Source organism: Marmota marmota, unplaced genomic scaffold, assembly GCF_001458135.2.
Source record: "Marmota marmota marmota unplaced genomic scaffold, marMar, whole genome shotgun sequence".
Classification (NCBI taxonomy): Eukaryota; Metazoa; Chordata; class Mammalia; order Rodentia; family Sciuridae; genus Marmota; species Marmota marmota.
The window spans coordinates 71,723,177-71,740,885 of NW_026000026.1; the positions used below are offsets into that span (position 1 = coordinate 71,723,177).

General features: G+C 31.5%; 1 protein-coding gene across 5 annotated transcripts in view; it reads left to right on the forward strand.

The window, feature by feature from the left end:
• The window catches only part of LOC107151461 (ankyrin repeat and KH domain-containing protein 1), an 84,175-nt gene that overhangs the window by 33,153 nt on the left and 33,313 nt on the right, over positions 1–17,709 (forward strand). For all 5 annotated transcript variants that reach the window (XM_048811648.1, XM_048811650.1, XM_048811649.1 and 2 more), the window contains 4 exons: positions 7,533–7,620; positions 10,430–10,557; positions 10,730–10,873; positions 11,795–11,897. In XM_048811648.1, the coding sequence (XP_048667605.1) occupies positions 7,533–7,620; positions 10,430–10,557; positions 10,730–10,873; positions 11,795–11,897 (463 nt within the window). The remainder of the gene's footprint in view (positions 1–7,532; positions 7,621–10,429; positions 10,558–10,729; positions 10,874–11,794; positions 11,898–17,709) is intronic.

The window sequence follows — 17,709 nt, forward strand, 5'->3', positions numbered from 1 at the left end:
ACATAAAATAGTCTCTTCCCCCTTTCCCCCTTTCCTATTATTCTGGTCATTCTCCTTAGAGAATGTTCTCCCTTCAACTTCAAAAGATACTGCCTGTATGATATAGTTACATACCTAATATATATCTTAGGTGCTTTGAGGCTATGGTTTTAGAACATAAATTAAAGTTTAATTTTGCAATCTAAATCAAGCAGGAAAAAGTTCCACCTTTTTTTTTTTTTTTAATACTGCTCATTCACCAGAACCAGAACATTGCAATATATTTTTCATGAATAAGCTTTTAGGGAGGTTATGAACTCTAATTATCCACTAATCAATATATTTCAGACAGGTGACTAGCTTACTTTAATAAACCTTAAGCATGACTTCTTGCTTTTTTAATGTTAACTTTTTATTAAGGAATGACATGCATACTTTTTAAAATTTTACCGCAAAAATAATATAAAATAAAATAAATTTTGCTACTCAAAACTGGGACATTATTTCCTTTTTTTTTTTTTTTTTAATCTAAAGTATCTAAAATACATGAAACTCCAAATACGGTTTGTTGGAGGTTTTTATTTTTTAAGGACAAATTCCCTCTAGGTTTTTATGTATTGAATGAGTCATTTTCAGTATCTGAAGGCTATTTAAATATAAGTACAAATGACTAACAGTCAAGAAAGTAAAGTCAGTATTAATGTATTTGGAAGCTTCTTGGTAATAGAAATTTCTCGGGTATATAGAAATGATAAACAGAATATGGGAGAAAAACAAATCTAAAAATATGTAGCTTTGCCCAGAAACAAGATTAAAGATCTCCATGTGCTAGAAATGAAGCAAAGATCCATATCCAAAGCTATAGTCCCTCGGAGAAATAAGGCTTAAAAATCGGGCAGTAGGGGCTGGGATTTCAACTTCATGCATCTCACATGTAGCAGATCAGTAGATCTAGTATACTTATGAAGCAAGGAACTGGAAACTTACTGTTTTACCTGTGAACCAACATGGAAAAAAGCCCCAAGCAACTACCCAAAGCTATTGTTTTAGAGGTAAGAATCAAGGACAACAATGTGACTAAAAATTTGGGAGGACATCATTCTTTGACTTAGGGAACAGAATTGAAATATCTCCATGGACCAAAAACCTTAAGATGCCAATGAAAGGTCTACTCCTGAAGTGGATTCTAAGAGCCAGATGGAGACAACTTTTAAACCATTTGATGAAAAGGGATGTTGTGGATGAAAAACAAAACAAAATACCTCCTATGCAAAATGAATTTTCTCAAGAAAATTACAAAACTTAAAAGCAGATCTGTGACAAGAAAAATAGTCAAAATGCAAGCAGGCAAACAAAAAGCAGCAATAAAACAGAATATACACTCAAGGAAATTGTAATGAAAGACTTTAGTCTTGAGAGTTTTAGACATGCTATCTTACAGCCACGAAAAAATGTGAGATGGTAAAACAAAAGCTGATAATGAGTTGATAACAAGAGTATATGCAATAAAACAAAGGTTTAGTTTGGTAGAGGGGGGAACATCAGTATATCTGACAAACAATATATTATACACTGTTGAACAATTTAGTGAGTGAATTAGTAAATCAGATGATAAAACAAGAAATAACACAATATTGCAATTTAGTCAGCTTTTTTCATTGCTGTGACCAAAAGACCTGACAAGAACAATTTTAGGAGGAAAAGTTTATTTTAGGACTCAACGTTTCAGAGGTCTTAGTCCATAGGTGGCCACTCTTGGCCTGAGGAAAGGCAGGACATCACAATGGAAGAGAGTGGCAGAGGAAAGCAGCTCAGGACATGGCAATCAGGAAGCAGAGAGAGCTTTTGCTCACCAGGGACAAACTATATATGCCAGAGGCACACCCCCAATGACCCACTGTCTCCAGCCACACCCTGCCTGCCCACAGTTAGCAACCAGTTAATCTCTATTAAAGGATGATTGTACTGATTAGGTACAAACTCAAAAGTCATTTCACCTCTAAGCCTTCTTGCATTGTCACACATGAGCTTTTCAGGGATACCTCAGATCTAAACCATAACAAGCACAAAGATAAAGAGATGGAAAATATGAAAAAGAATGAGAAAGAAAGGATAGATTTAGAAGCTGTACCATACATCTATTTGGAGTTCCTACAGAAAAGGATAGAAATGGAGAGAAGGCAGTGTTTGAAGAGATATTGATGGAGAATATTCCAGAATTGAAGGCAGACATAAATTCTTTATTGAAAACCATATTGATTGCTCAGGAGAACGAATAAGGCTTTAGAATTTTAGGACTAAAGAAAAATATCTTAAAAGCTACAGGGGGAAGGAGGGGGCACATTACCTACAAAGGAACAACCATCAAATTTTTGACATTCTCATCAACAATAATAAATCACAGAAGACAATGGGGAGTAATGTCCTCAAAATACCAAGATAAATAATGCAATATAGAATTCTATACTCAACTACTATTCCAGAGAAGGAAAAATGAGCATTCAGATCTACAAAGAATAAAAGAGCTTACCATCATCAGATCCTTGCCAAAGAACTACTAAAAGATATGTACATCAGTAATCAAACTGAGTCCTGGAGGAAGGCGTGGGATGCAAGAAGCTACGGTAAGCAAAGAAATTGGTTTTAAAACATTATAAGTATAAATTTTTTAGCTTAAATTTTTGAATTTTTATGTTTAAAACCAAACTAGTGCTAAAATTCTAGACAATAATGTGAAATTTAGAAGAATGTGTTAGGTTAACAGTTATACCAGTCCTTTTGTTGTTCAGAAGGATAAAGTGCTGAATAACCTTTAAGGTTTTTTTTTTAGAAAAATGCATCAGTAATCAGAACAAATACAAAAGCCATTGAACTCCATTGTTAAGAGGTAGAATTTTGAATTAAATTAAAATTAAAAATTAAAAATCCAGCAAATGATGTTTACAGGAGACAAACCTAAAGCAAAATGATAGGGAAGATTGATAAAATATTAGAAAAATTATGTGAGGCAAAATATTAATATGAGACAATGGAATTTTAAGCCAAAAAGATTCAACTGCAAAATTGCAAGGAAAATGGTAAGAATACCTCTATAGTGGTAGGATTTTTTTTTTTTCACACTTCTCTATGAAACCAATAAAAGGTCAAACAGATAAAACAGTTAAAAACATAAAAATTATGGGCTGGGGTTGTAGCTCGGGGGTAGAGTGCTTGCCTAGTATGTGTGAGGCCCTGGGTTCTATCTTCAGCACCACATAAAAAGAAATGAATAAAATAAGGATATTGTGTCTATCTACAACTAAAAATAAAAAAAATTCTTAAATGTATAAAACTTAAGTTTCTTATAGAGAGCTAGCATTCTGATTCCAATAAATATTTTTTCTTACACGTGGGACATTTTATATAAATGTTTATATAATATAAATATAATATAAAAATTGTCCATGTTTCAGTCCAAAAACGAAGTCTTAAGAATCCCTAATTCCTTATATAATGTGTATTCTCTGATCTCTCTTGCTTGAAAATTAAGAGTCAGGGGTTGGAGATGTAGCTTAGTGATAGACTGCTTGCCTAGCATGTATAAAGTCCTGAGTTCAACATCTACTGAGTTCAACATCTAGCATTTCAAATTAATTAATTAATTTTTAAAAATTAACAATAATATATATATATATATATATATATATATATATATACATATATATATATATATTTTTTAAATAATATACATTTAGAAGCTAGAAAAAAAATCTGGGTGTGGTGGCACACATCTGTAATCCCAGCAGCATTGGAGGTAGAGGCAGGAGGATCTGAGGTCAAGACCAGCTTCAGCAACTTTGTGAGGCTCTATCTCAAAAGAAAAAAGGGTTGAGATGTAGCTCAGTGACTAAGCACTATTGGGTTCAATCCCCAGTTTAAAGAAAAAAGAAAGAATCTCAAGAAAAATATTTCTACTTCATTCATCTATTTGAGAGGCAATCTCAGTAAAAATTATGATGTTCCAAAGGAATTACCATAAAAACACTACATATCAAAAATTAGAGGTGGAGAGAATATGGGACCTTTAAAATGAAAATTAGAGCTTTACACATACATATATAGTAAAATTTAAAAAATGAAAATAAATAAGGCTATTAAAAGAACAATAGCACAAAGAAGGAAAGAAATAACAAATATAAAAGCAAATGTTAATATAATAGAAAACAACCAAAAAGCGATTTAAAAAAAAAAAAGACAAAATAAGGATAGAGAGCAAAATTAAAAGCTGACATTTTTCAAAAAAACTATCAACAAGGCAAAAAGCAAACCAGACTTTTTTTTTTTTTTAATGGTAGAAAAGTACAGGTAAACAATGAAACTTAATGCTGGGAATGTAGCTCAGTGGTAGCACTTGCCTAACATGTGTTAGGTCCTGGGTTCAATCCCCAGTACTGAAAAACCAAACAATAGAAACTTAGAGTTATAACTATTTGATACAGTAGAGAATCAATAAATTTGAATACTCAGATAAAATAAATACAGATTTTTTTCCATAAATATATAAATTAGCAAAATTGACTTCAGAATAGGGAAATCTCAGTGAAACAATAGCCATTATACAAACTGAATCAGTAGTTTTAAATTATATACCCAATAAAGATAAGAGTACCAGATGGATTTACAAATAAATCTCACCAAATGGACAAGGATTAGATTATTTCTTATATTGTTCTAGCTATTCCCAGGAACAGAAAAAAACATTAAGATACACAATATCTAAATTTGTAACCTTGGAAAATAATTTTCTGTGTTTATGAAAGAAAAAATTAGAAATAACTCATATCCTAAAATTTCATTAGTCTTGAACAAATATTATCTTTACAAATAAAGCTAACATTTATAATTAGTATAAACAACTTTAAATTTCTGTTTTTAAAGGGTTTAATGATAAAATATTTTGGGAGCAATTTGTTTTCTGTTATGGGATATATGCTATTAAAAGTTTTTTGTGTTGGGGATTGAACTCAAGGCTCTACACCTGCTAAATATGCCCTCCGCCACTGAGGTATATCCCTAGTTCTATTAATTTTAGAACATAAAATGTTACAAATATAAAGTTGTGGCATTGCTTTATCAAACATTTACTCAAACATGTTCAAAATCAAAGGAATTTAAATGTGTATTTATAGAGAGGAAAATAAAATAAGTATCTTTTCAAACCTTTTATTTCAGGAATTTTATTAGCAAGTTGAATTTTAAAACTTACCTTATAGTGAGGATCCAGGAACTATACATTCTGATATTTTATACCTATGGTAATATTTTTAAATATACAGAATTAATAGTTATTTTTAAAAGCTTAAATTCTGAAGCAGGGCTTTTAAAATCTTCAGTCTTTGCCATTACTCATGAGACCTAGTTAGGCTGGTGGGTATTACTGTTAGGTTTAGAATGAGAAAAATGGAAAGCAAGGAGAAGTGACATTAATGTTGCCTGCCCATGTCCTATTAATAATGTTTTATCAAATGCATATAATCCATGTCTTACTTTTAAGCTTAGCTACTAATCCTTAATTTTTTTGTTCAGCTTTTCTCTCATTTACCTAGTAGAAATAAAAACTTTTTGGGCTGGGGATGTGGCTCAAGTGGTAGCACGCTCGCCTGGCATGCATGTGGCCCGGGTTCGATCCTCAGCACCACATACAAACAAAGATGTTGTGTCCGCAGAAAACTAAAACAATAAATAAAAAATTAAAAAAAAAAAAAAAAAAAAAACTTTTGTATGATAAGAGGGAGGATTTGAGAGTTCAGTTATGCCTAGATTCCTGGTTGGTAAACAATATTCAATCACTTTGTTGTTTCAGGCATTAATTGTACAATGGTGAGCTAAACATGGACACTATTGCAGCTCTCACAGAAGTTATAGTTTAGTGGAGGAGAGATATTTAAACACACAAACTAGTATATAAGACTATAACTTATGAAGGAGAGATTCAAGTCAAAACCAGGAAGAGTGGTCTATGTAGTCAGGAAGCTAAAGGAATTTTCTTTTAGGAAATAACCCTTGACCTGAGGTTTGTGGGATGAAAAGGAGTTTACTGGAGATGTGTTACAGAAAGACAAACATGTATAAAAGCCCTGAGGCAGGGGGAGAAATAAATTGTTAAAAGGGCAGTTTATTTTCAGGATTTGGTTGGTTGTAATGACAGTTCAGAAATAAGTTGCATGGGAAAACTAGACAAAGAACTTTGTAGGTCTCTCTGAGTAAGGTCTTCTTGGCGTATGTTTTGTTTTATTTGAAGTAAATTGCCAGAATGTTAGATTTACCTTCATTAGCATGTAAGTTCAAAATCCATTCTAAAGCCAAATTGTTTAGGTATTTCTATAGTTACTCATTGTTTTGTAACTTAGGGTTACTAGAGGTTTTTGTCTAATCAACATGTTTAAAAATTAAAAAGTCAAAGCATAAACTAATTTTTATAAGTTGAGTGATTCAGCAGAATCAAGATTAAGAAAGCAAAAAGCAAAACTCCACCTCTCTTAGAATGGAATTTTAGTCACTATACTTCAATTTTAAGTTTCCATTGGATTGATAATCTATTCTTTTTTCTTATTAGTTTGCCTGAATTATTCAGATATAGTTTTACAAATATACTAAATTCTTTTCTATTGGCAGATCGCCTATATTTGGTAACTAAAGGGTTTTAGGAGTTAATTTAGAAGAACAGAGCTGAACAAAGACTTATGGAATCACTTTTTCAGGTTTTTCTTAGTAACAAAACAGAATCAGAACAAAAATTCATGTTTGCATACATAATGAAAAGGAGGTAGGTGAAAAAACTTTTCATGGAAGCAAAAGTTTCAACTATATTTCAACATTTAGGTGAATATAATAAGTAAAGGTTTACAATTCTCTTAGCATACAGTACTGGTCATCATACAGCCAAGCTTCTTTTAATGCCATGTAATATGAGGTCTCCTTGCTGGCAAACTTCCTTGGAAGAATAATGATCTCTCTGCTGTTATAAAACTGCATCTTTTGTCTTTGACTATTTAAATAATTAAATTCTACTCCATTAAAAAAAAATCTGCCCTTTGTTATGTTTTTCTTTTCCTATTTCCCTTTACTTCTATCATACCATAACGTTTTAATTTAGGGATTTGTTACCATATTTTGATAGAGCTCTTAGTAGCTCTTGAAAAAAGATTACAACCCTTCTAAACACCTTATAGGACTAAGGTTTCTTTTTCACAGTTCAGATGAATTGTTAGAAAAATATTTTCTTAACCTTAGAATTAGAAAAAGACAGTTATTTCTCTTGGGGACCAAATTGAACATTAATATTATCTTTAGTGATTATTGTTTGATATGCAAAACTGAACTTGCCCATAAAAGTTACACCATCTCATGTGGACTGAAGTTAATCCTCTATATTGGAAAAATTGAGGTAGGTAGTATAAGTGGCTACATTGAGTAAGTATTAAATCCTCATTATTTCTCATATCATTAATACTAAGTGCTTAAAGTAGGTGTTTAATCAGTTGTCAGTGACAGATTCTTTTTCTGTTGAACAGGAGCATGAATCTGAAGGTGGAAGAACACCTTTGATGAAAGCTGCAAGAGCTGGTCATTTGTGCACTGTGCAGTTTCTCATAAGCAAAGGTAAAGAAAGTGCAATTGATCCTTTCCAAGAAACTAATTTCTGAAAAGAAAAAAATCTTAAGCATTTGCAATTTATGTTAAGGCTACTTTACTTGTAGTACAAATATTGTATCCTAGTCTTTTGTTGGTATAATTTATTTAGTAAGCATAGAGTTTGTGAGGTGTTTATTGGCAATTTTTGAATTTTAAAATTTTCATCAGCCATATGGTTTATGATTGCTTCCCCAAATTGCAAAAACAAATATAAACGCCTGTCTCTACTTATGTAGATGTTCGCCATTTAATAATAAGACAGTTATGCTAGAGATAGAGTTGGAGAATAGAGAGAAAGTCTGCTATTTTTTTTTTTTTTTTTTTGTGATAGAGTTGTATTAACAAAATCTGTAAGTGTCCTTTCTAATTATTTTTTGATGAGGTTTTGCTGTGTTGCCTAGGCTAGGCTTAAACTCTTAGGCTTAAGCAAGTCTTCTTCCTCAGTCTCTGACTAGCTAAGGCTATAGGAACATGTCCTCATACTCAGCTATTTTTTATTTTAATAATCTAGAAATTCTTGTTATTTGTAGATATAATAAATTAGGAAAAGTTATTCAACTGATGGATGAAGAACTACTTCAAGATTGCTTCTAAAATACTGAAATGGTGCCAAACCCTGTATTAGGTTGAACCATACTGAATTTATCATTTTCTAAATAAAATTGCTGATGTCAGAAATTTTGTTTGGTTCAGTCTAATTCTTATAGTATCAAAGGTACTATGATATCTGATGAAAGTTCCTAGAAGAGAATGCTAAAATACAAGTGGTGTCGTGTAATTAAAATAAAAATTTTGTATCTGTGTTTTAATAGAATTCTATATTTTTGACATTAAAAATGCAGTATTAGTCTCATTTTAAACTTAGCTGTTTTTGTTTATTTTTTTTTTTTACTGTTGTTGTTTTGTTTTTTTTTTTGGAGGGCAGGTACCAGAAATTGAACTCAGGGACACTCAACAACTGAGCCACATCCCCAGCCCTATTTTGTATTTGATTTGGAGACAGGGTCTCACTGAGTTGCTTAGTGCCTTGCTTTTGCTGAGGCTGGCTTTGAACTCACGATCCTCCTACTTCAGCCTCCTGAGCCACTGGGATTGTAGGCGTGTACCACCACATCCAGCTATTTAATTGAATAAAACCAGGTTTATTTTCTTCATATAACATTTTTGCTGCCAAATAAGGCATATTTTCCCATTGTGTTCTGAGACATCATCTGGAAAAACTATTTACATCAGCCACATAGAAGAAATAAATAGATGACTAACTTTTAGAGTTCTCTTATGCTTCTTTACTAAAGAGGACATCTGATCATATCCAACAACTCTGCTTGTCAGGAATAAGAACACATGGATTATATTATAGCCTTTGTAGTCTATAAAAGCTGCTGAACAATACCACCATCTAAATTTATTGTTAACAACTTTTAAAAAATTTCACATTGCTAATGTAAGGATATTCATTGCTGTGTCTTTCCCAAAATACTTTTTTGCAATTTGGAGTTATATTCAGTTGAATATTTTCTGAAAACTAACTAAATAAATTAAAACATTAGTTTTACACACTGACCTATTTTCCTCTTATGTAAGTTTCTGGAATTAAAAGAAGAAGAATGAATATTTCTGTAGTTTTACCATTCTAGCTGAGACCTTTTGGGATTATAAAAATTGGTTGAACTAAAAACTAGGTCCTATTTCCAGGGTTCAAAAACAATTCATCAAAAGAGAGGCTAAGAAAAGATTTTGCGTTTAAACTTTTTTTCAGATCATATTGTACAAAGGTATTGAACAGCTTACTAAGGGGTTTTTGGTTTATTTATTTTTGTTTTGTTTTGTTTTGTGGGGCCGGGGATTGAACCCATGGCTTGCATGTGAGGCAAACACTTTACCAACTGAGCTATATCCCCAGCCCACTAAGGAGTCTTTTAAGTAAAATATTTGAATAATCTTCTGTTCTCTTTCCATATCTCAGTCATTCTGGCTTTTAAATACACAATATTAAAATTATTTCTCTTAAAATATTGTTTACAAAATTTATTTTCTCTACTTTGAAACCTGGCCATATTGCCACTTTCTAGAAGTAGATCAAAACTGTCTTTGAAACAATTTGAGATTTACATACAGTGGTATTATTTGATGCTTATATAACCTACATATATTTATTAATCTTAGTCTTCTAGATTTTCCGTTTTTATTTTTTAATTTTTTTTAGAGAGAGAATTTTTTTAATATTTATTTTTTAGTTTTCGGCGGACACAACATCTTTGTTTGTATGTGGTGCTGATGATCGAACCTGGGCCGCACACATGCCAGGCGAGCGCGCTACCACTTGAACCACATCCCCAGCCCCTAGATTTTTCATTTTAAAAGTGATATTGAATGAACGAACTACAACTCCGCGCAACAATATGGATGAATCTCACGAATGTAATATTGAGGGAAAGAAGCCAGACACAAAAGAATACATTATATGATTTCATTCATATAAAATTGAAAAACTAAAACCAGTTTGGAAGTCAGGGTAGTAATTACTTGTGGGGGTGGTGGGTAATGACTGAAAGGGGCACAAGATGGGGCTTCTGGTATGTGGATAATGTTCTGTTTCTTGATCTGGGTGTTGGTTACACAGGTGTGTTCACTTTGTGAAAAGTTTTCACTCTATACACTTACAATTTGCATAATTTTTTGTATCTGTGTTCGACTTCAAAAAGATCTTTAAAATGATATTGTCTGAACTGGTTTGATTTCAATCTTTGCTAAGATTGCTATGTTTTCTTTGAAGGTGCCAATGTGAATAGGGCTACAGCCAATAATGATCATACAGTAGTGTCACTGGCATGTGCAGGCGGCCACCTGGCAGTTGTTGAGCTACTTTTGGCTCATGGGGCTGACCCTACTCATCGACTCAAGGTATTCTACTTAAAAATAAATAAATAATAAAATTATTATAAAAATATGGTTGGTCTCTTAATGCTAAATATTTATTACTGTTTAAATGAGATTCAATTTTGTATGAGTTGTATCTATCAGATTATAAGAATAAATTTACAAAGAATTAATTATGGTATCAATTTTTTCTTAGGATGGCTCAACAATGCTTATTGAAGCAGCAAAGGGTGGCCATACTAATGTTGTTTCTTATCTATTGGATTACCCAAATAATGTTCTGTCAGTTCCTACTACAGATATGTCTCATCTTAACCCACCTTCTCAAGATCAATCTCAGGTAAAGTAAAATGGACTTTATTTGTTAATAAAAGTATTGTTTAAAGTTATTAACTTTTGTTTAAAAATTAGTTTCATCAAAGTCATATTTTCTTCCAAGATACATGGAAATGCTTTTGTCCTATTTACTGAAAATAGTGGTTTTTAAAAATGACATAGATTCACACACAAGTATTCTGTATTGTTATTTTACCACAACTAGGTTATTTGTGTTGTTGTTTTGAGTGTTACTGGGGATTGAACTAGGGCTTTGCATATGTTTGGCAAGCGTTGTACCACTGAGCTATATCTCTAGCCCTTTTTGTTTGTTGTAATGAATATATTGAGTATAATCTTGAACCATGGAAAAGCTTTTCACTTAACACCTCTCAAGACGGTATCATTAAGACAGTCATTTTTGTCAATAGGAAAGTATAGTTAACTATTATATATACACCAAAAATCATTAAAATAAATGTTAAAGCTACTTAACTTATGGAAAAAATATAGAGTATACTAAGCTTACCAAGCTTAGTGAAAGCCTTAATTATTTTCTACAAAGTTATCCTGATAACTGTTAGCATACCCCCAATTCAGTAAATATGTTGAATTTTTGTTTTCTCTTTTGAGTCATATAAAATTTGAATAAGGGTAAAATGCTCAGTGAATAGTATGTAACTTGTATGGGACTAACAGGATCCTTTATTCAGCAAAAGACTAACATTAATTTCATTTAGCTTAAATTATATACTCTTTGCAGATTTTCCATTTAATATTCTCAAAAATTATTTCTTGGTGTAGATGTTTTTTATTTCTTAAGTTTTAAGAAATAAAGTGAATTTGTGGTATATGAAAAAAATATAAAACAATATCTCTGTTTTATTTATGGGCCTTTGTTTCATTTTTTGATCTGAGATGATTTTTTTCTGAGTTGACTTTTTAGGTTCCTCGTGTACCAATGCATACACTTGCCATGGTTGTACCTCCCCAGGAACCTGACAGAACTTCTCAAGAGAACTCTCCTGCCCTTTTAGGAGTACAAAAAGGTTAGTTTTTGAATTATTTGCTTTAAAACTGGTGTATCATCTAATTAATAAATCTAAAACTGTATGTTTAATGGTACATAGTTACTATGTATCTGTGGTTAATTTGAGGTAGATAATTCTGACAAAAGCAAATAATTCTCTTACATACTGTTGAAAATAGAAAAGACATAAGTGCTAGGAAAAAAATGAATATTTTCCTGTTAACATGCTACTAGATGTAATTTTTAGCTAGCATAGATGAAAATACTTAGGAAACAAACTCAGTTTTTGATTATGTTAGGTAGAAAAATTTATTAGTTATTCTAGTTCCACTTAATTTTTAGCTAAACAATATTATATATATATATATACACATATATATTCTTATTATACTAAGAATAAATATGTGTTTGCTGTCTGGTTAAATCTTTGTAGCAACTAATAAGTAAGAAGTTTAAGAATTACATTCAGTTTTAGGTATATAATGCTGGAATATATAGTGGGTCAGTATGTGAACCTGGACAAATAACTATCAAAATGTATATAAATGAGATTCAAATGACTAAGAAAGAGTGTACACCATGTAAAGGACTCAAGTTTTATGAGCTCTGATATTTTTCTTTCATTTGTAAATATTAAAGTGCCTTACCTCTACTAATAATATGTATTGTTCTAATATCTGAATTCTCTGAAATAAAGGAAATAGGTAATTTGTAGAATTTAAAAATTTACTTTAGGGCTGGGGATGTAGCTTAGTTGTAGAGCTGTTGCCTAGCATGTGCAAGGCTCTGAGTTTGATTTCCCAGTACTGCCCATCACCCAAAAAAACCTTAACATAAAAAATTTATGAATATTGTTCATTTAGTATATGACAATCAAATTCTAGCTATTGAAATCACAATGAAATGTCTAAATATATATATTAGGAACAATTATTATAGCAGCAAACAGAAGGTTTTTTCCCAAATCATGCCAGTTCAATAATTCAAAGTGTTGAGGGCATTCACAAAGGATTACTTAATTTTTAAACTCTTAATTTCAGAGATGAAATATCTGTAATCTCTTTGACTTAAACTAATCTAGCTGTTTTCCTCTGTATAGTAGGATATTAGCTATTCAAAGCTTTCCTTCCTTCTTTTTTTTTTTTTTTAACTCCTGGGTTCATTCCTCAGCCTCCCGAATGCTAGGTACAAATAACTGCACCTAGCTTTTTCTGTTATTTTTAATCTTACCAATTACAAAGCAAATTAATCATGTGTTTGTTAAGGAATCTGACACATCATAACCAGCTGACAGCCTTTACTAAAATATTTAAAGCTAATTGCCTGTTTTGTTTTTTAACTTTTGTTTGTCCAAACTGAATAGAGGAATGTAGTAACTTTGGCTTGGGAAAGTCAGTATTAAATAAGAAGTCATTAAAAAAATTTAACAAAGATCCATGAAACAATCAAGAAATAAACTAGACAGAACCAAGAAATAAACTAATGCAGAAAGGACATAAAACATTTTAAACATAGATTTAATATGTAAGTACAATGTTTGGGTGGTGACTTTTGATAATCAAGTGAGTTTTTCTGTCTTTTGCTTGCTGAGCTATCTTATACTAAGTATCTACTTAATTTCTTCACTTTGATATTTTAGTACTTATGGAATAGTGTAAAAATGAACTAACCTACTAAGGAATCTTTCGTTTTACTGATTAGAGAAGGAAAAAATTAACATTCATATCTGAACCTTTGAACATTTCTGTTGTTAGCAACTTAACAGTTATTTATGTAGCATCAAACTATGATAACACATTGTATTGAGATGTCATGTTAGCATAAATCATGCACATCACAGAATATGATACTATGAATTAGAGAAAGATTCAATTGATAATGTAAAAGCACATACTGAATTGTCAGGATGGACAGAAAAGTCTATTTTAAACAAAGGTATTGGGCTGGGATGTAGCTCAGCAGCAAAGCATTTGCCTTGCATTCACAAAGCCCTGGGTTTGATTCCCCAGTTTCAAAAAAAAAAAACAGGGCTGGGGTTGTGACTCAGTGGTAGAGTGCTTGCCTAGCATGTGTGAGGCACTGGGTTCAATTCTCAGCATCAGCACCACATTTAAATAAATCAATAAATAAAGTAAAGGTCCATCTCAATTTTAAAAATATTTTTTAAAAAGACAAAAAACAAAGATATTATCAACTCTTTTCTCCTTAAACCTACTTTTTATTCTTAAAGTCTCCATGTTTCAAAAAAAAAGTCCTCTGAGCAATGAAATTGCTGTTTGACCCTTTTGTTTTTGTTTCTGCTAAGTCAGTATATTATTTCTGTGTAGTATATGTTATTTGGAATGGATATAAAGTTCTTATTCTCTAGTAAATCTTTTATTTTCCTCTTCTAGCAATCATCTTAAGTTCTTTCATCTTAAGTTCTTTTACTCCTCTATTTTTTAATAATTTTTAATACATATTCCTGTCATTTTAAAATATATACACACCCTTAAATCTTGCCCAGATGTTTCATATATATCCTACCCAGATATTCTTTTCTTTCATGCCTTGTGCATACCATGTTGTCCTGGCTGTATCCCTCTTGATCCTATTTGTCTGTTGTTGGTTTTCAAGGATTCAAGATTCTAGATGGTATCTAACAGAGATGCCTCAGAATCATCTCTACGAACAAAATATGAAATTAAGTGAGTGTGACATGCTTAGTTTTCTAGCATTCTTTAGCTGTTAATTGTAGATATAAATAACTCAGGTAGGAAAGTATATATAAGTAATGTAAAAGTTTTGCCTTTCCAAAATCAATTTTGTAAATAAATTTGTTGATTTGCAGGCATTTGCATCTAACTTACTTGTTTCAATTGGTCCTACAGAAATTCTAAAAGAGAAGACTCATTTTTGATCTTCTGCAAATTGTATGACATAGAACTAATCTGCTGAAAGCATTTAAAATGATGTTGGGTTTGGGGATGTAGCTCAGTATTAGAGCACTTGCCTAGAATGTATGAGGCCCTGCATTCAATTGCCAGTACCGTCCAAACAAACATATATATCTTTCCTGTGTACATCAAACCCTCTTGGGAAGTAATTTATTTTCTCTGAACTTCTATAATACTTTAGTAGATCTTCTTTTTGGCTCTGGTCACGCCTGGTCACTCTTTTTCCCCTTTGGACCTCAAGTGTAGCAGGTTGAGTTAATCATAATTAATTCCTAGTGCTTTGTCATTATGGCTTTTTTCTTATTTTATTGATTCTTATTTCTTGGTTGTATTTCCCTGTCCTCTACTTCCCCTATAGGCAATCATTCTAATGTGTTTGATGTGCATTATTCTTTGTTCTTAGGAAATATTTATTACTTTGTATTTTTTATTTACATAAATCATATTGTGCTGTAGATCCCATTTTGTGTTTTACTTTTTTCACTTAACATTTTTTTTAAGTTCTATCCAATTGTCTTCCTCTAGATTATTTATACCTATAGCATTGTGCTTCTTCACCCTGTATATCCTCCATCTTACCTGTTCTTTTTCCCAGTGATAGGTACCAGATTGCCTGTAATTCCTCACCACCACATATAATACTGTAATGGTAATCCTTGTACTGTCCCTTTATGAATCTGTGTCAGAATTTATTTGGGATATTTTCTCCCCTCTTAAGACTGTAAGCTCCTAAAGGGCAGGGTTTATGTTGCTTATCTTTGTATGGTCTACCATCCCTTGCTTGTGCTAGGTATATACATATTTGTTTAGTAAATTAGTGAATGCTGGGCTAAAGTTATGCTGAAGGCAAAAGAAAATTATTAAGAATTTTAAAGGAGACATGTGATTAAAGAGGGTGTTTATAAAGAAATAATCAAGAATTAGTATTATAGAATGGTGGAAAAGAGATTCAAAGTTTAAGTGTAAAGTAAGATTTAAATTAACATGCTACTTCATATCCCAAAGTTGTTTCCTGGAGTAGGAAACTTGAAGTTCTTGCATTATTATATCAAGTCATTAAAAGTATATTGAAAATTATGTGTGCAGTGAATAAAGTTGAATGTTCCTTTGTAAATTTTACTATTTTTCTAGTCAATTTTCATTATGTATTCATGTTTATGTGAATTTACGTATGTCCCAAATTAATAATGCCTTTTTATATATAACTGCTTTCAATAAAAGGAGAAAGGTTGAATAAATCTGTTATCATGTAAAACAGTTGGTCTATATTTGGACACTCTTAGTTGAAGAGATTTCTATGTTAAAAATGTATGACATACTCTATTTGGGAAATTTTGAGACAAATATTAGCACATAAAGAAAAATGAGACTTCTAGGCCAGTGACTTTAATTTTTGACCATGAACAAAATAGGAAATACTTTATATTGAAACCCAGGATTATACCAGGTATGGTAGTGCATGCCTGTAATCCCAGCTATTCTGGAGGCTGAGGCAGGAGGATTGCTTGAGCACATGATTTTGAGCAGCCTGGATAACACAATGAGACCCCTGTCTCAAAAAGGAAAGGACACACATACATTTATTTATCAAAGCATAAATTCCCTTAGATAATATATATTCTACATTTGATGGATTGGTGTCATTTTTAATTCTACTTCATCAATCCTATTTTATGTGGAAGATCCAGTCAGGAGTGTTGTTTTAAAATCATTCTAGTAGGGTGCTTGTGATATTAGAAAGCAAGGGAACTGCAGAATAGCATTGATGAGACAAAACCAAGTAAGGAAATAATGAAACCAAGTCCACATGCATCTATAGACAATGCATTATTTTTCTGTTGCACAGTGTAGTAATTATTTTAGATTTTAAAATGATAGAATTAAGTTCAGTAGTAAACTAAATATTTAACAAGGGTATGTCCACTTCATTCCCTGTGTATCCATAAAAAAATAAAGGCCATGTTTAAACTGTCTCTATATCATGATTTCTGCCGCAAACTTTTTCTAGTTTTGTTATCATAGAAAAAGTGGGAGGCAAAAGAAGTAGAATAGAAACCAAATCAAAAAAGATGAGATGGTGACTTAACCTATATTTCTAAATTGTATTTTCTGGTATATTCCATGATATCAGTGAATAGATTTATTTGTTTGTATCTGATAGTAGAAGATGTTTGAAGGAGATGAAACTCTTTCATTTTCTGATGCTCTATAATATTACCTACAACCTGTTTAAAATTTTTGTTATTAAAGGAACCCTTGTTACAGTCTATACCCAATATTTGGTGTTGATTTAGCTTCTGGAAGTGATTAGAGAACATTATCTATTTTTTATCAACCTGATTTCATCTTGATGTTGTAGTCTGTATTTTAGAAAATTCTACTAATAATTAGTTATGAACACTCAACCATTGACCATTTTGGAAATTGCTTTTTGTGCATTGCTTTGACTATCCTAAATTTTTTTATGCTACATATATTCTGAGCTTGTAGTTTTTCTGTTCAGTTAAATAAGTTACTCTTAGTAATCTGTGCTCCAGGCTTCTTGCATATGTTCATTAATAAAATAGTGTTATTCATGTTTATTGCTGTCCTCAAAATTCTAGTCTTATTTTTAATCACCTTACTATTTATAAAGATTTTAAATCTGTGTAAATGTCCAATGTTGTCATAAATATAATTATCATTCTGGTTAATGTTAACTCTGAATACAAATTACATAGAAGCTATACAAAGTTACTTTGAAATTAAAGAATATTTAAAAGAGAATTCATTCTTAGCCGGGTGTGATAGTGCATGCCTATAATCCCAGCAACTTGGAGGCTGAGACAAGATGATCACAAGTTTGAGGCCAACCTCAGCAACCTAGGCCCTAAGCAACTTAATGAAACCCTGCTT